Below are 27,171 nucleotides of genomic sequence, written 5' to 3'. Positions count from 1 at the left end.
CTAAAATAAGAGAATGATAAAACTAAAAAAAAAATATGACGTATATTACCATGCAAACTTCCACTGAAAAGTGGTTTGAACGTGATCTAGTTACTTAGTAGTTTTTTTTAATACGTATAAATGATGTGAGCGCTGAGATTTGTACTGTATGATTTTGAGTAAAGATTTTTTGCCTTTTCCATTTAAATAATTTAATATCATTTTACTTTTTTTTTATATAACTTTTATATTATGATACTTACTGCTACGGAACCCTTCATGGGTGAGTCTTACTCGCACTTGGCCGCTTTTAAAATTCATTACTACATTTAACTGTACCTACATTAGTAAATTTAATAATACTCTACAGGTATTGAAAAATTCTTGATTTCAAGTAGGCAATGAAAGTGAAAGATAGTAGGTAAAAATTCAAAATTCCAAACTTTCTTCTATAATATTAGAGAAGAGATTTATTTGTAGAACCTTAGTATATATATATGCACATAGCTGGCCTATATACAGAACGAATGAAAAATATTTACCAAATCCATTAAGTACGACAAAACTTGTTTAATCCAAACTGAACCGGTTTGTCTTACGCGTGTCAGAAATACCTTCAGGTACAGCCCAGTAATTATTGTATTCCATAGGGAAATTTATTATTTCAAGAAATGCAAATTTACTTTTGTTGTAACAATATTACAGCAACCGTTTTTTCAACCTTTTAATAAATCTTATCTCATGACAGGTATGGTTCACAATTTTTATAAACAAAATTTATGAACACGCGACCTTTCACGTTCCGTGCGAGTGTTCTTCCACTGAGCCAACCGTTCGAGTGACGTATCGTTGATAAAACTTTTATATGTCTAGTTCAACTCTCAGGTTGTGGCTTCATACACAGGATCTAATTTAAAGTTGATAAGCTGCTCAAATATTGGGGTAGGTTACATCACTTGTTATGGTTATAATTTTAGTTTGTGCAATAAATCGGAGAAGTGAGGCTAAATTTAGGTAACAAGTTTAGATATGGTTCAATTATTTGAAACCTCGCCGTTTCAGTTTAATAAATCTTCAGACAGATTTATTTATTAAGGTTTCAAAATCAATATCCTATTTTTAGGAAAAGTTCTTCAAGGCTCACAGCAAAGTTTCAGTCGCTAAATACCTTAAGGCGAAGGGTAAACAGAAAACATGCAAACAAGGTGTTTTTAGACAAGTTTTGTGGTGAAAATATAGAATTTGGAGCTATGAACACTACTTTATCCTGTTACACATACCCTTAAGTCTTACTTGTAGGTTGCTAATGCTTATTGTTGGTTAAAGTTAGCACTCCAGAGCTATTATGAACTACCAGTTTTCTTTGCAGTTAAACAAGTTTTTTCTTGGCATCATGCATTTATTTAGTATACTACTATCATAAAAGTTGTTCTTATAGATTTTACTTTTTTATGTAGGTACATTTATTCAGATTAGTAATCAATAATGAGGATTGTAAGCAATTAAGCATTTTGCGCCTGTTAAAATGTTACATTTTCGACCCAAGAATTTTGAAAATATTGGCTTTGTTACATAGAAGCCGTGAACTCATATCGCTGAAGGTCGCCGGCATTTAGTGTCAAAAGTCCTTAAGACCAAATTGATATTGTTACAAATTTTATTAAAAACGGTTATGTTAACTAAAGTATTATGATATCGTGAGGTAATATAATCCATTTAATAAGTGTTAAACAGTTATTATTTCCGCTCAACACTCACTCATACTATCAGTAAAGTAATCTAAGCAAAGCAATTTGTCCTCGAGCAATCAGTCGCTTTTATTGTGAAATGGTTGTTAAAACTTGTATGGTTAATAGCTCGGCACCTATTAACACGTTTTCCTGAAACTGTTAGATTTCTTTTGTAGGAATTGCAAAGGGGTATTTGCTTCCATTTTGAGTGTGCAGAGTTTTGGCAGCGCACAATTTTTTGCTGCAGTCGTAAAATTCTTTCAATGTGGGAGTTATGACATGTGTTTTGGTCGGATATTTTTTTTTGACGTTTCTAGTGTGTTTTTGGTTAACGTAATAAAGATTTTATATTCAAAGGGACACACCGCTGACCGTCCGTTTGTCAGTGGGTTATCCCTACTAATATTATGAATGTGAATGTATGTATGTTTCTTACGCTTTCGCGTTTAAATCACCGAACCGATTTTGATAAAATTAAGTACTTACAGAGATAGAATAGTTCTTGAAAAAGGACATAGGCTACCTTTTATTGCAAAAATAAATAAATGGACGGGTTGAAATAGGGGTTGGCAGTTTGTATGGAAATTCGTTATAATCGAAGATAAAACCATGAAACTAATATGTATTTAGGCACTAATTGATGAGAAATAATTTATAAACTTTTAGTCGAGCATTTTTGAAACTTTTAACTACAAGGGGATGAAATAGGACATTAAAGTTCTCAGGGAAATACTATTATAGAGACTATCCACAACAACAAGGGAAATATGATTTGTCATAGAAGATTGTCATCATTCCACTGCCAGCAGCGGAATGAGTAGTTTGCGCGTGTATTAGATGAAAAGTATCCTAAAAGATAAAAAAAATGCTCAAAGTAACTATTCAACGCGGACGAAGTCACTGGCAAAAGCTAGTATTTTATAAGTAGCAATGGCTTGACAGCTGATAGAAAGACAAAGTGTGTATAGCATGCCTTAAGCATGAAGTGCCTAAGTATGTTTTTTACACAAATGCTATTGCCCCAAGCTTGGCATAGCTGGTGGTGTGGGTTGCACGATATACGATACGATAAATTCTATGTTTTCACTTAGCAAACATTTACGTTTTAATTTAAAAAATTATGTTAGGTACTAGTGCTGTATTACAATAAAAAAATTATTGAAGTTGGCGTTACATTGCGGAAATCCATAATTATCCAAATGTTTTGAGTTTTATTTAGTGTTAAAAATAATTCATTCTTTGGAGTTAAAAATATTAAACTTTTTTTTTTCGCCAGTTTTTGGCGAGTCTACATGTCCTGAGGATGTCTCGTGTAGCGGCGAAACACGTGTCGAATTGTTCAAAAGACAAATTTTGGCGGAATTAACACTAAAGAAAAACTCAAAACATTTAGATGTGTGTATTACAATATTTAGAGGAATAGTCTAATTCGTGTAAAGTTTTATTAATGAAAAATTTTAGTTGTTTACTTGTTAGTTAAGTGTGATAATAAATGTGTAGAAACAGCAGGTGAAAGCAGTTCCCGCGGTGCTAACCGAGTGACAAATAGATTCACTAATCCTAGATATTCATTACGTGCTTCCAGAGAAATACTCATGTGTTATTTGCACAATACTGTAACAAGGAGTTCTAATCCACATATAAGAACTCATTGTTCTATGGTTGGCCGTGTGGTAAAAGAATAATATTTCATTCTAAACAATATGTTATGTTTTAAAAGTGATAACCCTCACTTCTAGGACTAATACACAAATAAAATTTGAAAAACAAAATTTTATGAACGATGCGGGATTCGCACCCACGGCGTTTCGTGCCGGTGCTCTAACCAACTGAGCTAACCGTTCAAGTACCGCCTCGTTATAAAATTCTGTTTGCTTTGTTCAACTCTCAGGTTGTGGCTTCATCTACAGGATCTACTTTACAGTTGATAACCTGCTCAACCCCAATATTTGCATATTAGGAAATTGACTTGAGATGTCGCTCTTGTAAATCTAAGCAATATGTTATGTTTTTAAAGTGATAACCCTCACTTCTAGGATTTTTCAAATTTTATTTGTGTATTTCATTCTAATTTAAAATAATGACGCGGATGAGAAGACAATCGAATAGTAACAGAGTAGAAATGATGAGAAGTGAAAACGGTGATTTATAATTAATATGGTTAATAGAAAGTGAAAGTGAATATAGATGTGTTAGAAGAATTATATTGTTTCGTTCTATAACGAACTCGCGTTACAATACCATTCTAAGGTGTTTGTGTAGTTGTAGAAGACGTATTACAGAATACCTATATAGCCGACCTATATAGCCGAGTGGTTAGTGATACTACCTACTAAGCTAGAGTTCCCGGGTTCGAATCCCGGTAGGTGCAAGCATTTATATGATGAATACTAGCTGACCCAGCAAACGTTGTATTGCCGATATTAAAATCGCGATACAAAAGTAACTGTTCATCGTAGATGGGTGAAAATTTGAAGTTGTATGTATTTTTAATGCTGACTCATAATCAAACAAATTAAAAAAAATGTCAAAAAAATTAAAAAAAAAAATTCGTGTGGACCACCCTTAACATTTAGGGGTATGAAAAATAGATGTTGGCCGATTCTCAGACCTACTCAATATGCTCACAAAATTTCATGAGAATCGGTCAAGCCGTTTCGGAGGAGTACGGGAACGAACATTGTGACACGAGAATTTTATATATATGATGTATGTTTGTTTCCGAGTCATGGATGTTTAAATGTATTTATGAATGTTTATATGTATGTTTATATGACTCAATGTATGTTTAAGTAAGTAAATTGTATTAAATATATCATTGTCTTGTAGCCCATAACACTAGCATGTCCCCTACCCAATGTCACATTTCATATGCTTCTTTCATAACTTTAATTATTTTATGGATAACTGAACTCAATCGCACTCGCACATTTTTTGTATCTACATGTTCGCCATTTTTGTTTTGTTATTGCAGCAATAGCAGTACATACTCCGTGAATACGTGGTACAATATATTATACCAGCTGACAGACGGAATGTGTCGTCAAATAGGGTGCCATATGCCGGTAGGGGGTATGCTTCACCTTTTTTTATTAAAATAAGGGACAATACGAGCAGGGCGTTCAGCTGATGGTAATTGATACGTCCTACTCATTACAGTGCCGCTCAGGATTCTTGAAAACCCCAAAAATTCTGAGCGGCACTACAATTGCGCTCGTCACCTTGAGACATAAGATGTTAAGTCTTATTTGCCCAGTAATTTCACTGGCGACGGCGCCGATCAGACCGAAACACAGTAATGTTTACACATTACTGCTTCACAGCAGGCGCCGTTGTGGTACCCATAATCTAGCTGGCTTCCTATGCAAAGGAGCCTCCAACTAGACCTACCAAAACTAACTTTACTCATTTCTAGACAACTGTTTGGATTTTTGAATCTACTGTACTCAATAAGAGCGCTTTTGCACTACGTCCGATCCGTACCCGTGAAAATACAGGGCTGGAAATCTCATACCAAATTGATAATATTATTATAATTATACAGTACGTATTTAAAAAAAATCTTACCATCCAGGATTTGTATAGGCGCTACGGATACAACATTTTGACCAGGAATTTCTCGACCTGTGAACGATAAAAAATTGTGAAATCACTGATAATTTATGATGAATGCAAAATATTATGCACAAATATAATATTATTCAAATAAATCAGTATTTTGAAAAGCGGATGTGATTGGAGTCGTATGGAATTAGGCTACGCTTTATGTCATTTTGCGGCGCGATAAATCAACTTTGTTAACAATAGTAATTAAGATTAGCCTCTATTGAATGCAAAAATATCCGCACGCATTTACCAGTGGGAGGCTCTTCTGCACAGGATGAGCTAGATTATGGGTACCACAACGGCGCCTATTGCTGCCGTGAAGCAGTAATTTGTAAGTATTATTTTGTTTCGGTCAGAAGGGCGCCGTAGCAAGTAAAATTACATAACATCTTACGTCTCAAAGTGACGACAACAATAATTGTAGTACCGCTCAGAATTGTAGTATCAATTACCATCGGCTGAACGTCCTGCTCGCCACGTCTCTTTATGTCATAAAAAAAAACCATTTTAATAAGCCAAATTTCTAATTTTACAAAATCACTCAACAAATATTTAAGATAAGTCTTACTTATACAATGACAATTAATTATAGGATAATAAGTTCCTGTTAATATTATAATCGGCATAGTATTGTTTCGTAATGATCTAAATTTAATTTTAACTACGTAACTCAAACCGCTAAACACCGTCAGTTTCACCTTTCATTTACTTGATTTTGTGTAGCCAATAAATTGCCTTTGTTAGGTAAATATATACCATTATCGACGGCGTTGACAGCCCCTCTTCGCTACAGAACTGTTCCATTATAGGCGTGGAGATGAATAATTGACACACACAAGTATGTTCGATGGGTGAACTAACGAGATGACGTGATTTTTTACGAGTACGTTGAGTGTTTTAGTATTTTTTTATGGATAGAGTGGAAAATTCGTGGAATATTTCAATGTGACGCAATATGTTCGTAAAATATTCTGCTTTTAAGCTGTATAACGCATTTAAAATTACCGATTTTAGAATTACGTTAGTGGTTACGTGTAAAGTTCTTAATAGAATAGATATTTATAATTATTTTTTAACAGTTTTTAAAATAATAATAAGTAGCAATAAAGCTTAAGAATGATGAGAACTTTTTTATAGCATGGCTTAGATTAAGGATTGGTCTCCGCTGTGCTCACACTAGATAGAACTAACAGAGATTATCTAACTCCAAAACTAACAGGAGAGTTTCATATTATGTGCTTGTTAATGAGTGTGTACAAATAAAGAAATTTTCATTTGATTTGTTTTTTATTAGATACCGCAGGCGTAGTCGAAAAGTGTGGCAACTAATACTACGCCAAAATGGACGTATTCGAGCCGGTCTAGAAAAAATGTCACACATTGTTTCTAGATTGGCTCGTTGACGTGCAACATGTAGAAACGGCTGTTAAACTTTTCTTATAATTGAAACTAAAATTCCGGGTTGCGTAGTAAATTTTGTAAATATAATACTGCAAGAAATTAGAAACACTGGGATCACAGTATACCATCAGTAAGTATTTTGTATTTTATTAAGTACAATGTAAAATAGCATGAAGCGTATGTAACAAAATTTGAAAGATGCCACGCACACAAGTATCTAATAGTTGCCGTAATAAAAAAGCTATTGCTCTTAGACAGTGCGATATCTAGTTGGAGCACAGCGGAGACCAATCCTTAATCTAAGGGCATAGGTTACATAACTGTTGAGAAATTAGCCCAAAATGACTCATTCTTAAATTTTAATTTGGAATTCTATCAACTAAATTCTTAAACTATCACATTATCTTGAGACAGAACTGTGAAAACAACAATGACATAAATTCTATCCATCTATTGACAACTGTTCTAACCTACTTAGAGCATCCTTTGCCTTTCCCCCCTGAGCATCATTAAAATTAATTGCTATTCCCACTGTTATGACTATGACATAATAAAAATGTTGAACAGTGGAACTAAATTAGCTCTACGATAGCCAAGGAACTCCCCGATACTTAACTACTCAAACCTCGTTGACACTGGGTCAGCGAGCAAACAGCCAACCCCACTTTACCATAAGTGAATTGGATTACTTGGAACATCTTAACTTCTATATCTAACGATACCGTTTCTCATTGAATTTTCTCTGAGTGTTAGGGTCAGTAATTAATTAAACGAGCATAGTCTGCGGTGAAAATTTGATTAATTTTGATTATGTGTATTTCTGTTTATATTTCACCGTTTTATTTGGGCAAATTAATATTTAGAATCAAATTGTTGCCTATCTTCAAATATATAAGTCCAGTGTCTTAGTGTTTGTTTCCAGTGAACTCCTAAACTAATGAACGGAATTTAATGGGAATTACTTCAAGGGGTGCATTTTAGTGTAACTTGAAAGTTAGGATAGTTTTTATTTCGATTTACGACTTTCGGACCCATAATTATTTTTATTTACAATCTTTGCTTTGTTGATTTTATTGACGCACGGTTTGACAGTTCTGCTGTGAAAAAATCGCAGTATAACAACAGGGAGCATATTTTATGATAAAATTCTTGATGTTATGAAATATTATTAACAAATTCATAAAAAAACAGTATTTTAGTTACTATGTAGAGAACAACGACTGTCGGGTCAGCTAGTTTGAACTAAAATATTTACTAAATCTTATATTACTATTATTTTCAGCAACTGTTATTTTTCCGCGTTATAAATGCAACAATATAGGAAATATATGTCGAAAGACTGAATTTTAATTAACAGATTTATAAAAAAAATGTATCAATAGTTTCGGTTCGATTGTTTCAAAATATATTAATATTATAGTTTGAAAACATTTTTACAAATAATTCCAAAATAAATATATAAACCTAACTTACAAACCTTCATAGGAAAACGGTAAATATTGAAAAAAAAAATGGTTTTAAAAGTATCAAAATGCTTTTAAAGTTTTAATTAATAATTTTAACTATAAATATGTGTTAAAGTATCAATGATTTAGTTTTGCTATCAAGTTTCAATGCCATTTTGATTGTTTGTAAAAATCTTAGATCATTTACGTCTAAATAGACAATGACAGCTGTGAATCCGTCAAACAAAATTGAATTTAGAACGAACCTCTGTTTTGAGCAATTCACGCACACTAGCACAAAGTGTCATACAAATCGCCAGTGTAAGACGTAGCTTGTCACGCACACTAGAGTGTTATTCCTAGCCTGTATTTATAGGTCTAAAAGCAAGAGACTCTATCTAGACGTATAAATTATTGAAGGTAATAATTTCTATTTTTGGACCCAGAATAAAGCATTGAAAAGTTATGGAGTATTTGTAATATTTAACTAATTGAAAATACAATCTAGAAATTCACTTTTGTACTACACCTTCTCTGAAAGTACGTATTGATCTGACAGTTGCAGGCTGCGTCATTCAGATCGTTCCATTATGCGTACCTACAATTTCTTAAATGTTTTTCATTATCTATCTACCTATATAAAAATGAATTGCTGTTCGTTAGTCTCGCTAAAACACGAGAACGGCTGGACCGATTTAGCTAATTTTGGTCTTGAATTATGTGTGGAAGTCCAGAGAAGGTTTCAAAGGCATTGAATAGATATGAAAATGCTCGGAACTAAATAGAAACATCAATTTTGTTTTTCCTTTGATGTGTCCCTAATGTTGCAACCGATAGTTATCGGATATAATAATTATTGTATATACTATGATATATTTTATGTTCGATTTAACATTTGATAGGTCGGTCGTCATCTATATTTTACACTCCAACAAATTTAATTATTTATTTCTTTCTTATAACTTAAATGGCAATACAACGTTTGTTGGATCACCTAGTGTGTTATACTTTTAAGGTTGCTTCTCGGATCAAATAACTGAATTTATAAAAAAGTGTGTATGTACTTATGTATGCACGCAAGAAGTTATACTTCTTTCGTCTAACGAAGCAAAAATCATTAAAATGATTTATTCCGCGTGCTATTTTATGTTTTTTATAAAGACCACATTTTGTAAAAATCTTGCAAAGATGGCTTTGACAATTAATAATTAAATAACGAATACGGCTGTATGGGCTTGAACCCTTTGCCTGTCCTAATAATGGATGAAGAAACCAAAAATAAGACGAATGACGCAAACGTCATAAAATTTTAGGAACCAATTTCAACCTGTTACTTTTATATTACAGTGATGCGCGTGCATCTTAAAATTTCATCTCATAATTTTTTCATAACAGGCACGTTAAGAAGTATAACTTCAAAAATAGTTATTTTTAGTTTTCGTAAGTGGAGTAATAAGAGAATTATAATATAATGTATCCTATCCAGTGAAACTTGACACTCTCGGGTTAGTCTTTCATTCTCGTTAGAGTTGCTAACATTTTCCTCTCTTAACAATTTGTTATTTTTTTTAAAGTGATAACCCTCTCTCCTGCGATTAATTACACAAATTAAATTTGAAAACAAAATTTATGACCAATACGGGGCTCAAACCCGCGACCTCAAGTGTTCCGTGCGAGCGCTCTTTAAAATCACCAACATCTCAAGTCAATTTCCTAATATGCAATTATTGGGGTAGAGCAGGTTATCAACTGTAAAGTAGATCCTATAGATGAAGCCACAATCTGAGAGTTGAACAAGATATACAAAATTTATTTAACGATACGTCACTCGCACGGTTGGCCCGGTGGAAGAGCGCTCGCACGGAACGCGCGAGGTCGCGGGTTCGAGTACCGCATCGTTTATAAATTTTGTTTTCAAATTTAATTTTACCCTCTTCTCTTGTTGAATATTGTACCTTCCACAGCAAATTTATTGAAGTAGGCGTTACTTTGCGGAAATCCATAATTATACAAATGATTTAAGTTTTCTTTAGTGTTAATTCCGCCAATATTTGTTTTTAAACAATTCGACACGTGTTTCGCCTCTACACGAGGCATCCTCAGGACGTGTTGTCTCGCCAGAATCTGGCACGAGACTCAAAACTGGAGTACTAAATCATTTGTATACCGTCCAACAGTTGTACAGCGTCCAACTCACGACTCATATTGTAAATCATTAGGTGGATTATCTTACGGGATTGATAATACTTTTTAGGGTTAAATAAAAATAAATTTTGGGGGCTCCCATACTTAGAACTGAAACTTGGGGCTATCTATGGAAATGATATTGAGGTTTCTAATATATTTTTTTCTAAACTGAATTTAGTAGTTTCTATTTAATACGTATAAATGATGTGAGCTCATTTGCATTGGATGATTTTGAGCAAATTTTTTTTGCCTTTTTCATTTAAATAATTTCATTTCATTTTACTTTCTATATAACTTTTATATTATGTTACTTGCTGCTACAGCACCCTTCATGGGCGAGTCCGACTCGCTCTTGGCCGTTTTTTTACAACTTTGATGCCTGTGCCATAAATGAACAGTGCACTATATAAATAAAACTAATAGACCATTGGAGAGCGTCGTGTTTTTTTTATGAAAATAAGGGACGAGACGAGCAGGAACTTCAGCTGATGGTAATTGATACGCCTTACATACATACATTACTATGCAGTGCCGCTCAGGATTCTTGAAAAACCCAAAAATTCTAAGCGGCACTATAATTGCGCTCGTCATCTTGAGGCTGAAGATGTTAAGTCTCATTTGCCCAGTAATTTCATTCGCTCCGGCGCCCTTCAGACCGAAACACAATAATGTTCACTGCTTCACGGTAGCAATAGGCGCGTTGTGGTACCCATAATCTAGCCGGCTTCTTGTACAAAAGAACCTCCCACTGGTGAACTATTATTAGCAAACTATTCTGCGATTTTATAAAAATCCATGGCCTGTTTTATCACCTTAACTCACCTATCTAATAAATATTTGTTTTGCAATTCGTTTTACTTTAATATAAAAGAACATCGAAGGATTTTCCACAGAAACTCACATGGCGAAACTGAGTATTGTATAAAATATTTTTGGTTCAGAGAACTGACTTCGGTATTTTATAAAACCCTTATCGCTCTGGCGGAATTCTTACAAGGTCTGAGCAGCTTACGATGAATAACAACGTATAAAACTGAATATTATCTCATAGTATTGGACAACAAAATAAATGTGTTTCATTTTATTATTTTGTTTACATTTCCTTTTCGGATTTCTAGCGATTACTTTGTCAATCCGTGGCATGATGTAAGCAGTAACTAAACTTTTAATTAATATCTTATAATCTTTGTTCGTCTGGTTTTGAATTAAAAAAAAAATATTGTTAGCAGCAGTAAAATACAATATAATATAATATTTTTATGCATTGAAATTATCCGATATGACAGTGGGAGGTTCTTTTGCACCGGATGCCGGCTAGATTATGGGTACCACAACGGCGCCTGTTTCTGCTGTGAAGCAGTAATGTGTGAGCATTACTGTGTTTCGCTCTGAAAGGCACCGTAGCTAATGTAATTACTGGGCAAATAAGACATTTTATGTTTCAAAGTGACGAGCGAAGTTGTAGTGCCGCTCTGAATTTTTGGGTTTTTCAAAATTCCTGAGCGGCACTGCATTGTAATGGGCAGGGCGTATCAATTATCACCTGCTGATCATCCTGCTCGTCTCGTCCCTTTAAAAAAGTGTACGCGCTTTTTATGAAGGTACCCATGTCGTTGGATGGGATTGGGAATGGGATTTATTTTGTGGTAAACGCGCAAACTTGAGTTTTCTGGGGGTTAAATTGGAGAAGGTTCAAATTACCACTTTCCGTTTATTTTATCAATTTTAGATTATTACTTTAGTATGAAACGAGCAGTGGATGTCTTTGTTTTACATATTATAATGTAGTGATGTAATGTAATGAGTGATGGGTTAGGGCTATATGGGTTTTTAAAAGCTTATTCCTTACTAACAGTTTCAACAGTAATAAAAAAATGGGTGAATTAGAGAGAACTATTGCGCTCGTCACCTTGAGACGTAAGATGTCAAGTCTCATTTGCCCAGTAATTTCATTAGCTACGGCACTCTTCTGACCGAAACTCAATAATGCTTATACATTACTGCTTCACGGCAGAAATATGTGCCGTTATGGTAGCCATAATCTAGCCGGTATCCTGTGCAAAGGAGCCTTCTTTTCGTATTAGTTGTGCATTAAAAATTATCGCATAAATATTTTAAGGTACAGTAAATGCTTTTTCTCCGAAAGAAAGCTGCATAAATTATTGCTTTCCCTTATTCGCTTTAAGCCACCGACGTAAGAGTTAATAAACAACCATAATATAAGTATTGATTATTGAAGTTACAATAAATGTTAGCGGATTTACAAATTTGAACTTAGCTGCAAATTATTAGAATTTAGTTTACGCCACAAATATTTTGATGCGGTTTCCGGGCGCCCAGTTTACTTTGAGGGCAGGATGTGGCCGGATTTTAATCCCTGTTCCATGCGTTGAATATAATATACGTTTTAAATTTATAGAGTACTCTTTGTAATTAATTAGAGAATGCCCAGATTTTGTTTCTTATTATAAATAATAATAATTATTATTATTCACCAACCGACATTTAACGACAGTTCAGAAAATATTTGACATTTAAATAATTCTTGATTTCGTTCGAGTCGAATTAAGAACACCCTCTTTTTTTAAAGTCTGAAGACTTTTAGGTCTTTATTTGACCTTGTCGTTGTCGCATCTCGCTTTAATTACGTTTGTGAATTTCCTTATTATAATATCGGTTATTAAATTTATTTCTCCTATCCTGGATAAAATATTTCTCGCAGCGATGTCAAGATATGACTCCCAGACTGACAGTCTTTTGTCTTACTTTAAATGTATGGAAAAGTTATAATTAATGGCGATCTATGTTAGTTAGTTTGTTTACTTTTTTTATGAAAATAAGGGACGAGACGAGCAGTACGTTCAGTTGATGGAAATTGATACGCCCTGCCCATTACAATGCAGTGCCGCTGAGGATTCTTGAAAAACCCCAAAAATTCTGAGCGGCACTACAACTGCGCTCGTCACCTTGAGACATAAGATGTTAAGTCTCTTTTGCCGAGTAATTTCACTAGCTACGGGGCCCTTCAGACCGAAACACAGTAATGCTTACACATTATTGCTTTACGGTAGAAATTGGCGCCGTTGTGGTGCCCATAATCTAGCCGGTATCCTGTGCAAAGGAGCCTTCCACTGGTAGCTTATTACGCGTTTACTGGTTAACCAGCAATATATAGCGATTCCGTCGACTAGGGTATACAAAAGGATATAGCGTCACATATTATTCTGTCAATTTTCTAACGGCCAGAGGAAGATGATACGAATTTACCAAGGACGAAGACTACGTTCTGTTCATAGTCTAGTCATGAATAAAAAGAATATCAATCAGCGCAAGACTTTTGAAAATTATCAAATATTAAAAAACAACTTATGACCAATAGCAATAACTTATTGAATTAGCAATCAAGAATATTAGACAAATTACCTCATATACATTTTATCAGTGGCTCCTTTGCACAGGAAGCCGGCTAGATTATGGGTACTACAACGGCGCCTTTTTCTACAAGTTCCGTGAAGCAGTAATGTATAAAAATTACTGTGTTTCGGTCTGAAGGGCGCCGTAGCTAGTGAAATTACTGGGCGAATGAGACTTAACATCTTATTTCTCAAGGTGACTTTTTGGGTTTTTTAAGAATCCTGAGCGGCACTGCATTGTAATGGTTAGGCGTATCAATTACCATCCTGCTCTAATACTTTAGGCAATTAGTCTTTTTAAAGGGCTGGGAAGGGCGGAAAATAGCAGGAGAATGTGGGCGGCGGTGATCTGTCCTCTTTTATTTATTTACTTAAAATTATTATCTTTCACATTCTTATAAAGGACATAATGATAGATGTAATTAAGTACCTTTTCTGTAAAAATATAAGAAAAACTGTAGTTAAAATTGGAGCCTTCCTTAGCACCCTTAACTTTAAAACTCTTCTGTGTAATAGTCTATATAATATTATAGAAAAAGATAAAAGTAATAAATTATCTATTTATGAAATAAAAAGCGGCCAAGTGCAAGTCGGACTCGGCCATGAAGGGTTCCGTAGCAGCAAGTAACTTAATATAAAAGTTCTTGTAGTTCGTTGTAACTTTATATTTGAGTCGATTGAATGAAAGGTAAATTGCAGTATACGATTTATGACGAATTAAAAAAACGACTTTCTAGATGTCGCTCAAACCAATTTACAGTGGAAGTTTGAATGCTAATGTACATCATATATTTTTTTTACTTTTATCATTCTCGTATTTGAGAATTTACAGGGGAGGGTGACACACATTTTACCACTTTGGAAGTGTCTCTCTCACAAAGTATTCAGTGTAGAAAAAAATGATATTGCTACAAAACCCTAAAAATGCTAAAGAACGCCTAAATTCTCAAAACGTTCTCAATTCCCGAGGGTGTAGAACAGCAAAGCAAAATTTTCGAATATACTCCAAATCCTATTGTCAAGAGCGTTACATTAATATTAAGTGAGAACTACTATATTGCGCCGTCATTTAATCGATATGAGTACAACAAGAATAGCGCGAACATTTTCATTTCCATCGGGTAATGGAAGAAAATCCATTACTGTCTTGGACGGAGATGTTTCAGGAAATCCGTGGATGACTCACGAAGACGACCCCTGTCCATTTTGTTTGCGATTCTTTCCCCTTGTTAACGGAATAATGTTAAAGAAATAGGAGTGCGTCTTATCTTGAACCCTCTGAATACAGATAGCATTTGAAATCTCGGTGGGGTTGAGTACCTATGCTCTCCACCTCTGTTATGTTTTAATTTAAATTTATTCTTATCGCTTCGGCCGCGCTTGCTAATTTAATAAGTAAGTTCTTGACAGGATGAATTCCTGACGTCTCAAATGAAAGTTTGCTTAATTTTGTGAATGAGACGTTTCCAAAGCGTATTTATGTTATTTTTGGGAAAATAAGTTGTAAATGGTAAACAGCTGATATTAAGACTGGAAAAAGAGCAAAGTTTAACATATAATTAATTATTTATTTAGTAGAATAAGAATAATTTATTGGGGTACCATATTAGTTACAAAATATCTGTTACAAAGTATACATTGGTACAAAGTAAGTAACTTTAATTTTACAAGTATTCTGGCCTCACACTAGGATTCCCTGTGTCGTGAGGTCCAGTATCTTCCCCTATAATAGTATAAAATAAAAAAAATTAAAAATCGCGTGTGTGTGTGTGCATGGACGTATGTGTGTGTATGTATGGATATGTGTGTGTGTGTTTGTGTGTGCTAAGTAAGAATAGAAAATTGCTAACGTTGCTATAATAATTTAAATTATTGTTGGTTAGTTTAGTACATTTATAAGTTTTCTGTATCATTGTAGTTTAAAACTTTTAACTGTTTAGTAGTTTTTATTACTTTTACGTAGAGTTCAACTTTTATCTGTCAAAGATAATATGAATAGTAACGAGTAAATATTACATTAACGTTTCTGTATTGTTATCAAATAATACTCAGGTTATCATCAATTCGTTTAAATATAATTTAAATAATAATAAATTAATTATATTTATCGTTTATTTTTACTCTAAGGGATCTGGGAAAGTTATTAAGCTATTCAAATAACCTTATGGTAAAAAGTGGTTCTTGTAAGAAAAAAGTTTTGTTGGTTTTTAAGTTAATCAGATGTAATGAAATATTATGTCCGCTTAGTAGATACAGAGTTAACGAATTTATGTAATTAATATATTATTAATATGTTATTTGTAGAGTACGCCTATATAGGCGTTACTGCAAGCTAAGCACTGTTTTTGTGAAAGTGATTTTACACATTAATAATAACGTTGTTTAAATTAAATACAAAGTTATGTGTAAGATAATATCTTATACATTATAACATAAATTTTTCATAAATGTTATGTCTTAATATATAATATAATATTAATCTTAGTCCATATTATGAACTGTATAAAATACCTAACTTAGAAACACTTAAACAAAACAGAAGATAATAATATTCGTGAACAACATATCGTAAGTAGTAAAGATAAACGGCAAAAAATACAAATTTGACTTAATTTTATGCAAGAAGTAAATGGAGAGAATAATGGCGAAAATACCTGAAGGCGAAAACTCATTCCGCACTTTTTCAATGGAGAAAAACTTCTCGAAGTTGTCAACGAATTCAATAAAAATGCTAATTGTATTCTCCACTCACCTGTCGTACTGCAGGCGGTTAAAGCTATCCAAACAACACAATATAAATTTACAAAAACAGTCATTTTGTATCCGTGAGTAAAAACGTGTCGAAACTTCATCTGTATTTTGCGATGTTACGTGAAAAGTCGTATGTTTGCGCGGGATAAGCGCGTGCCATCGCGTGGCAGTCGTCGAAAGCACTGACGCGGGGTAACGCCCCGGTTCTACCCGCTACCAGCCCACTCTACCCCATACCGGATAAACAAGGGCGAGAAAACTGGGAGCAGGCAGACAAACCGTCTCGCTTGCCTTTATAGCCGGCACCGAATAATGGCATAATAAAATAAGACAAAAGACGAATAACCGACCGCGCGGCGATGCCCGCTTTAGACGTTCGCTGTCAAATATGCATAATCCGAATAAACCAATGATAAATTCATCTGGCCACAAGATATTATTTATTCATGAATACGTTATAGATGATTATCGTTTTACACAGTGATTTATTTATTTATAATTTATATAATCAATTTATTTAAAAGAGCATGAGCATCGTAACGGCGGTATTGATTTGTTATGATTTTTAATTGTAGCACGGTCTATTAATTTTTAATAATAATGCGAAGAAGAATAATTTGAGTAGATTTTACCTAAAAGGAAAAAATAAATCTTATATGATCACTTTGTTGTCGTCCGTGTGTCTGTCAAGACCCTTTATTTTGGGAACGTGTGGAGGGATCGAGTAGAAATGAAAACCACATACTCAAGTCTACAGTCTCTTAAATGTGTGAAAAATATTAATGAAAAAAAGATACGGCCATCTATGTCGACCTAGAACTATGATTTTTCCAAATAATACCGTCTTATACTACAAATATACGAAAAAGTCTTATAACTATACATTTGTAATCAAAGCAAAGAACTGTGGTCCAAATTTTAAATTGAGTTAAAGTGTCCATGTCTAAATATGGTATTGTATAAAAGCTTCATTGGAATAAGCTCAGATAGATTTTTAATCTATCTGAGATAGATTTTTAATCTATCTGAGTATTTCACTTAACACGAATTAAAAAAAACATTTGCCTTTTTTAGAATTGCCATTTGTCTTTTATAGGTACCTAATAATGTATAATTATATATCTAAGGAACCCTAGGTGAGCGTATAATAAAAACTGGAAAATGAGACATAGTCATTCATTTCCAGTCTCTTCCTCCAGAATCTCAAGCACCTACGTATTTCCCGTGCGAAAAATACGAAAAATCAAGATTTATTCCACACACTTGTAACAGTTAAATTCTAAAAATCATTTTAAGTTCGGCTTAATGTTATTCTTGATTGCACAAATTTTTAACAGTGGGCTCCTTTCCACAGGATGCCAGCTAGATTATGGGTGCCACAACGGCGCCTATTTGTGCCGTGAAGCAGCATATGTAAGCATGATTGTGTTTCAGTCTTAAGGGCGCCGTAGCTAGTGAATTTATTGAGCAAATGAGACTGAAAATCTTATGTTGCAAGGTGACAAGCGCAATTATAGTGCCGCTTAGAGTTTTTGGGATTTTTAATCCTGAGCGGCACGGTATTGTAATGGGTAGTGCGTATCAATTACCATCAGCTGAACGTCCTGCTTGTCTCGTCCCTTATTATCAATTTAAATTCGTTGTGCCGACATCATCACCGACAAAAACATTACGTGGTTTAGCACCAAATCAATCCTTGCAAATCCGATGCAATGTACTTTGCATCAGTAAAGGAATCGATCGGCTAAAATTAATACATTTTGTCGATTATTTAACTTTGAATTTATATTTTATAGATGCTGTGTTATTGAGATTTTATTTACCTACTTTAAATATCTATTAGTTGTTATTGTTTAAGAACTTACGAGATTTGTTATTTGAATTTATAGTTTATTTTGTTTTAAAGGTCAAAGTTGGAAGGGAAGTGGCTTGCCTATTATTTATTCAAACCTATGTTATTTTTTTGTATGAAAACTTTTCCCGATTACTTACCGATGTTATCATAAGTGTATTCACTAATAGATTTTTTTTTTATAAAATTTTATATTTTTCATTGCCAAAAGAATGTAAGCAAATACGCGTTGAGAAGTAAAATTCCTAACATAATGCTTACTAACGTCCTGCTCGTCTCGTTCCACATTGTCATAAAAAATGTACTTATTGTACTCATATTATTTAAAAAGATTAATATTATAATAAACATACGGGTGATATATGTTCAGCATTTACTTGTATGTTAGCTTTTCATTTGAATCTTTTGGGAATTATAAATTCTAGAGCACATCCGAACATTAATTTCCGATAGATAACACGTATTTTAATTGAGGCTCCATTTTGCCGTAACCGTAATAACTTATCCGCCCATACAAAAAACAAACACTGAAAAACAGAAGCTGCGGAAATAATTCATTACGATGTAATTTTTAAAATTTTTATCTTAAAAGCTTTGGATGTCTTTCATAATGAATCACCGGAGTATATTATAGGGATTTTACACTTGTCATGTTAATCGTAAAAACAGTGTTTGCTTTATAAAATTATTAACAGACACACGTACCTTTTTTATGGAAAAAAGAGGACAAACCACCACTTGGCCCCAGAATAAAATCACCATTTGTTTCCAAAATACTTTTGTAGAAAAAAAATTTAAACATAACTGTTATGAAAATTTATAAATTTCAAACAGCCAGTTGAAAGATCATGAAACCTTAAAAAGTACGCATAATATTTCTCTAATTGCATTGGAGTGAAGAAAACTCTTAACTTTTTTCAAAAAAAAAAATATATTGAATTAGGCGTTACTTTGCGGAAATCCATAATTATACAAATGATTTAAGTTTTCTATAGTGTTAATTCTGCCAATATATATATTGGCGGAATTTGTTGACTTTTTTCTTTTATTTGACGTACGAAAACCAAAGTTTAAAAACAATACAATCTTATTTTTTATCTAACATTCATCCTCGTAGTTGCATTTATTTCTGTTTATTGCTCTTATTAATGTGGACAGTATTAATATGTAGGTATTTAATGCTAATATTATTATAATTTACACATTATGACTTCAATGATGCGGTGATGAAATTACTTGAAACCAGTCGCATCTCAGTATGTAAATTGATTTATATATGTAAGGCTAATTAAGATAGGTTTTGTTTACATCCCGCACTCCCCACACAGCCTCCACCAAGTGTGGTATTGTAGCCGCAACAATTTTAGTATAGTATTTTAGAATTGAACAAAGCAGACAAGATTTTATGACGATACGTCACTCAAACGGTTAGCTCAGATTGAAGAGCACTCGCACGAAACGCAAGAGGTCGTGGGCTCGAGTCTTGCATCGTTAATAAAATATTGTTTTCAAATTTTATTTGTGTATTAATCTTAGAAGTGATGGTTATCACTTTAAAAACATAAAAATCTGTTTAGATTTACAAGAGCGACATCTCAAGTCAATTTTTCAATATGCAAATACTGGAGTTGAGCAGGTTATCAACAGTAAAGTAGATCCTGTAGATGAAGCCCCAACCTGAGAGTTAACCAAAGCATACAAGATTTATGATGATACGTCACTCGAACGGTTAGCTCGGTTGGAAGAGCGCTCGCACGGAACGCGAGAGGGCGTAGGTTCGAGTTCCGCATCGTTCTTAAAACTTTACTTCCTAGAAGTAAGGGTTATCACTTTAAAAACATAATTTAAACATATTTTTTTTTTAATATTTTTAAATAGCGCTTAGTGTGTATACACCCTAAAACGCGAAGATTTTCCACTGAATGTGCAGTAATGCAGTGTTATTGCAACATAATGTCGTAGAGTAGTGTGTCCGACAATATACTTTGAGGCAGACTATAACAATAATGGCCTAAGTGTAAACGTAAGTGTCCCCCAGCGACTGAGAGCTCTACACTATTTATGGACCAGATTCAAGAGTTAAAAGGAGAATTTTTTAAAATGTTTCGAATGAAATCGTCGTGTTTTTATAGAACGATTTATAATCAGTTTTATATTACAAGAAATCGCAAAAATAGCGCATAATTGAAACCATTTCTTGGCGGTTTATATAAAGCTTATATTTTAACAAAAATTATATATTTATACAGAATATAGGAAAAAAAAATTTTTTTCTTTACATTTCTATTTTTTTAGAAAGTTCGAAAAAAAATCACCAAAATACCCCTAACTTTTACAGTTGGAGCCATGCTAATGATTCAATCTAAAAAAATGGATTTCCGCAAAGTAACGCCTACATCAATAAATGAACGAAAATTTATTAATAGAAACCCAATACTATTTAACATGACATGGTTTTGTTACTTTTGCAAAGAAAATTGTATTGTGTTTATAATAAATTAAAAATTCTTCTAATTCTCAATTAAAACTATGGCGATCTTGTGCGAGAGAGGTAACCTAGCTCCGCTCGATTTCTCAAGGCTTGGTCAACAGCCTTAAGGTAAAGGCAAACCTCGATACCATGACAAATTTATTTAATTAAAACATTTTGAAGTGATAACTACTTATAGGAGGGTAAGCCGCTTCGCAAAAAATTCAGCATCTTAGAGGGTGAAAAATGTTTCCAAGGTTATAAAGAGTTACCAAGATCCAACTTATATAAATACATACTTTTAGTAACTCATTGGCTTTCTATAAATTACTTTTAAAATTTTTGTTGAATACGATTTTAGATGGGTTTATTTTGTTGTAATTTCTTAATTGTTCAGAAACCTGGGTATTAAATTATACTATTATATTAAAATAACTAATTATTATAATACATATATATTATATTTACTATAATATTATTAATTACTAAGTAATTTAATCTTAGATCATTTATACGTCTAGATAGACTGTGACAGCTGTGAAAATGACGAAAAAAATGAGTTAGACAGTTAACCTCCATTTTGAGCAATGCACGCACACTAACACAACACATATGAATCGCGAGTGCAAGTCGTTGCTTGTGATAAATCTGGTCTGTTTTCATTTGGTTGTCTAGAAGCAAAAGATCCTTTCTAGACGCATTTATGATCTCAGATTAAATTACTTAGTAATTACATAATATTTTAATATAATATTTTAACTGGGCAACCTCGTGAAACTATAATGAGTATACCACTTTCTGTTATAACGCGATGTATAGTTGTCGTGTGAAAATTTAAGAAAAAGTAGAAAGTCGTTCATACGTCTATACTTACGTAACGGATGTTTTATGGCAACTCTGGAAAATTGTTTGTATAAGTAAAACAATACAAATACTCTTGTTGTAAAGTTAAATAAAACTATGTAAGCTAGTAACATTTATTAATTATTAATATTTCCTTTAAAAATCAGATTAATTACTGGTTTCAAATCATTTCCGGTTTACAATTCGACTCTATTCTTATTTAAATGTATGTTCTCATATATTCGCTATTTGAAATTTTTTGTAAACATAGCGTTTAGTTTTCTTTAAACTTGTTGAAATTGTTATTTGACAATTCATACTTGAAGGATGTGGTAATCGAAATTTCACATAATATGTTGATGAGATAGTTAATATTTTTAGTATTAGTTTTTTAGACATATAACCATTGAAAGTCTTTTAATTGGGACGACTTTTAAAATAGGGAAAATTAATTTATACTTTGAGTTGCCTTGTTTTAAAAAAAATATTTAAAAATATTTTTGAACAAAATGTTGATTGATGCTTTAGATAAAACAAAAAAATGAAGTTACTGCAAGTCGATCTCAGTATTTATATAAAAATTTAAGGTCGAATAATTAATTTTTTTTTTTGATAAGATTATGATTTTAATTAAAAACAAAGTCACAAAAAGTTTTTTTGACACCATGAACGAAGATAATATGCAATATTCATGACGTCATAAGTCAATTAATTTATTATTTATTTTGGGTTTATTGTTGTTCGGTAAATGCTTTAAGCTTAAATAATTTATAAGTCTAAATACACTGTGACAACAAAACAATTACGAACGACTGACATTTCATGCACACTAAAATAAAAACCAGGCCTGTTATCATGCTCAAGGTTTTAAGTTTTTTAATGAGCTAATTTTACAGGACGAGCCAGATATTCACGTAACGATAAGCTACTCCGTCCATTACAATGAAGTACCAAGTTACAAAGCTTTCTTAGACTTTTCTTAGACTTTACTTACGTAAGACTTAGCTGAATGCAAGGGTAGCATAATCTTTAATTTGGTATTTATTGTCATTTAACAGCTAAAATTATGCTAAGCTTAATCTAAGACAGTCCAATGCAAGATCAAGTTCGCATTATATCACACACAGCTGAGTTTTAAGTTTTACCAGTGGGAGGCTCCTTTGCACAGGATGCCGGCTAGATTATGGGTACCACAACAGCGCATATTTCTGCCGTGAAGCAGTAATGTGTAAACATTACTGTGTTTCGGTCTGAAAGGCGCTGAAGGTAGTGAAATTTCTGGGCAAATGAGACTTAACATCTTATGTCTCAAGGTGACGAGCGCAATTGTAGTGCCACTCAGAATTTTTGGAGTTTTTCAAGAATCCTGAGTGGCATTGCATTGTAATGGGCATGGCGTGTCAATTACCACCAACTGAACGTCCTGTTCGTCTCGTCCCTTATTTACATAAAAAAAAGTAAATTCTAAGTGCTCTATATATAGCCTGCCATCAGTGACTTCACTATTTACGGCAACCTTCTAACCGATATACAATAATGTTCAAAAATTACTGCTTCACGACAGAAAGCCTTCTATTCGTAAAAATATTAACTTACATTTCTGTTATAAATTTTCAGAGGCATAGAAATTGAATTGAATCCTTATTGCCACCTATAAAATTAACACATTGCTTGTTATAGCACTTTGGCCAGCTGGCTTTCCTAATCTCATTGACATTTCCTTTGAAATACATGGGTAAAGGTACTGGGTAAAGGGCTCTATCTCCACTGGGACACATCCCTTGCTGTAACGCTGAAAATAATGTAACTCTGTAGTATAATTTATTATAAAAGTAATACTGATTCTAACAATTTACAAAGGTATTATTTATTTTCTGTACTTAAATTTCGAATGCATTTAATTATTATTACTATAATTTATTTTTAAAGAGATTTATCCATAATTACGTTATGTATGTTAGAAATAATCTCGGTTATAAAGTAGAACGCATTTATAACAACTTCCATGAATACCATAAATAACGTTTATTTTCAAAATAAAATAGAATGGCATATTAACGAAAGCAATCTAGTGTATGCCTTGTATTAAATGTTTATGGAGCCAGTTTAATTATTTTAAAGACTTTTTTTATGATTAAAAATTTTATGTATGACTTGAATTTTTTTACACCGACTGGGTTGAGCTTTATACATAAAAATATAACAAATAAAACAAAATATAATATTACCATCCATTTCAACAACATAGCTTTGAACTGACATGGAAATTAAATTTGCATATCAGCTTATTTCCACTATACTTAGACTCAGTTATTTCGGCCAACGGATCAGCCAAGCTATCAAACTCTTTTTATGAAGTAAAAGTTAAGTTTATTAATAAGCTTTTTTGGTGAAAAAAATGTTTAAAATGAGAAAACGCTATATCGGACCATAACTGCAATGTGACTATTTATTATTTTCTTTTGTTATAAGTATGCAAATTTATAGCATAAGCTATATATTGTTATGAGTTCGTTGGCATCTTGCGAACTGTATCCGTGCCAATCGGAACGAATTGCGTCACAAGACATGAAAATTTATAGAGCGTTCCGTTTTTTCTGGATAGCGTGTGATTTGATCAAGTAATGTCTGGGGCGGTCGCCGCTCAGACGCGGTGCTTCAGTTTATCGGCTTTAACATGTAAGATAATGACATTTGTTACGAGCATTTTGTCGTCCATGTAACGCTGTTTTGCACCAAGATGCGCTTGAAGTAATGGCCCGTTTTGAGCGGAGATTGCAACGAGCGCCAACCATAACGTCGCGTCGTGCAATGACCATTCAAAAAGGATATCATCTAAATGGAAATTGTTGAATATTCTTAGATATAAAAATACATGTAGCCGTAAGATGTAAATTGTGATATATCGTGTATCTTTGACGTTGTTGTATTATTGTTTTATTACATAGCCTGAAATATTTTCGCTGATCGATTGCATGTCGTATTACAGTCGTAATAACGATTGTAGTAGGGGTGAAGCTGTATCATTACTTTGAACTACTGCTTCCAAGTCAGTATGGCCGCGCGGTCTAAAGCGCCAAATTTAAACTTTGGTTCCCGAGTAGGTTGTCCAAGTGGTAGGTTCCTTTGCACAGGATGCCGGCTAGATTATGGGCACCACAACGGTGCCTATTTCTGCCATGAAGCAGTAATGTGTGAGTATTACTGTGTTTCGAACTGAAGGGCGGCGCAGCTAATAAAATTACTGGGCAAATGAGACTTAAAATCTTATGTCTCAAGGCGACGAGCGCAGTTGTAGTGCCGCTCAGAATTTTTGAGTTTTTAAGAATCCTGAGCGGCACTGCATTGTAACGGGCAGGGAGTATCAATTTCCATCAACTGAACGTCGTGTTCGCCTCGTTCTAAAACATAAAAAAATCAGGTGCGTAATTGCCATACTACGTTTGTTTGGGAAAATGACTGACTAGCGCAACCTTAAGTCGTTTGATTGCCTACAAATAGAATAATATAAGAAATACTAGCTGACACAGCAAACGTTGTATTGCCGATATTAAAATCGCGATACAAAATTAACTGTTGATCGTAGATGGGTTAAAACTTGAAGTTGTATGTATTTTTTAATGTTGACTCATAATCAAACAAATTTAAAAAAAAATTACAAAAAATTAAAAAAAAAAATAGGCGTGGACCACCCTTAACATTTAGGGGGATGAAAAATAGATGTTGTCCGATTCTCAGACCTACGCAATGTGCACTCAAAATTTTATGAGAATCGGTCAAGCCGTTTCGAAGGAGTTTAACTACAAACACCGCGACATGAGAATTCTATATATTAGAATTAAATATTTTTGAATATCGTAAAAAAAATACTTTCTAATAAATTCAATACAATAAGCGATTCTTTTAAGAACTATACAACGGTCCACTCCCACAGGAATCATTTCTTAAAATTACGGCGAAGAGAGAAGAAAATTAAGGCAGGAAGAATTGATACGTTTGAATTTTTTAAAGTATTAAAATAACAATTTGACACACTTTTTACACAAATTATCTTGCCTCAAATTAAGCAGATATAGCCTGTGTTATGGGTTGCAAGACAACGATATATTTAATACAATATACTTACTTAAACATACATAAATACATTTAAACATCCATGACTCGGAAACAAACATCCATATGATATATATGATCCTGTAAAATATTAAATAGGGAATATATATGTAAAATATTAAATATTAAAAGAAATAGATTTTCATCTTGATGAGACTTGATGTGACTTGTTTCTCAAGAAATTAATATTTTTAAATTTAGATTATAACCTTGCTTAATACAATCTATACTTTTAAACGTCTTTAGTATTTTTAAGCTATTGCATGGCTTCTATCGCGGGCCTTGAACGTGGAGACCGAATCCAGAAATTCCGTAACGAAAATAACCTAACACTTACTTACTAGATGTATACATATATCTCGCCATGGACATTACAGTTGCCGTGGAACAGCGGTTATCACGTATGCTTTTTGTGCTTAATTTTTTTAGCACGCTTTTTAATTTTTATTATTATGACAAGCATTTTTATTTCGTTTCACCTGTCCCGTAGTCTGTCTGTAATCAAATCTTGCAAGTAAAATTTTACTCATTTTCCGTTTGCTTTTTTTTTTTAAAATATTGCATAAATAAAATAAATAAATAATTATAATTGCATAAGTTGATAAAAAATGCTATGCAATAGCTTTACCGTGGCAGTCCCCGAGTGCCACACGTCTTTTTTTTTTAAATGTACGTTTAGTTAAAAATTTGAGATTCTATTAAGCCAATTTAATTTATCAATCTTATTATCTGTACTCTACTGTAATTATAAAAAAGCCTCATTAATAAAAGAAATTATTAAAATTTAACGCATAATAAATTTGGGCAGATGTTAACGTAATTTATTGAACAGATTTTATACATATAATTAATTAAATAAATTATAGGCCCCACATTTTTGGCAGCAGCGTCCAATGCAATACTTATTTTCACGAATATCTCGCGCTATAAATTGTGCTTAAAAGCCAATGTGATATTCAATATTATGTGAAGTATCGATTCATAATTTTGAAAAATTTTAATATCGAAATCATCGGGTTTTGCATATAGTAACTACATTTATTCTTATTTAACTGATTTCTCATCTCTTTAAACTTGAAATTTTCCAAACATACCTTCAAGAAATTTTTGAAAAATATACACCTGATGAGGTGAATTAGGGGTTGAATTAGTGTATAAACAGATCGTTAATTTTGAAAGAATAAGCCAAACTAAAGTTTTTTGGGCTTAACTAGTACGTGGTATGTACCGTTGTACCTATAGAGTTTTTGAAGCGGGTGGCTATTTGACTAGTCCTGGTGAGTCCTTGTAACACTCATACTTATAGCGAGTATTACAAACAGCCCAGATGATGTGGTAAGTTGTAGTCACCAAGGATGGTGTTACTCTTATGCATTAGTGG

The 27,171-nt window shown here is 33.1% G+C and overlaps 1 protein-coding gene across 2 annotated transcripts in view; it reads right to left on the bottom strand.

Annotated features, from left to right (window-relative positions):
- The window catches only part of LOC126966854 (lachesin-like), a 65,335-nt gene extending 48,655 nt beyond the window's left edge, over positions 1–16,680 (bottom strand). For both annotated transcript variants that reach the window (XM_050811119.1, XM_050811120.1), the window contains exons 1-2: positions 16,514–16,680; positions 5,277–5,333 (exon numbers count right to left, since the gene is read on the bottom strand). In XM_050811119.1, the coding sequence (XP_050667076.1) occupies positions 5,277–5,333; positions 16,514–16,613 (157 nt within the window). In that variant the 5' untranslated portion in view covers positions 16,614–16,680. The remainder of the gene's footprint in view (positions 1–5,276; positions 5,334–16,513) is intronic.
- Positions 16,681–27,171: the final 10,491 nt, after the last annotated feature.

This window comes from Leptidea sinapis, chromosome 11, assembly GCF_905404315.1.
Source record: "Leptidea sinapis chromosome 11, ilLepSina1.1, whole genome shotgun sequence".
Classification (NCBI taxonomy): domain Eukaryota; kingdom Metazoa; phylum Arthropoda; class Insecta; order Lepidoptera; family Pieridae; genus Leptidea; species Leptidea sinapis.
The sequence above is the reverse complement of the archived record's forward strand: the minus strand, read 5'-3'. Positions and strand labels throughout refer to the sequence as shown.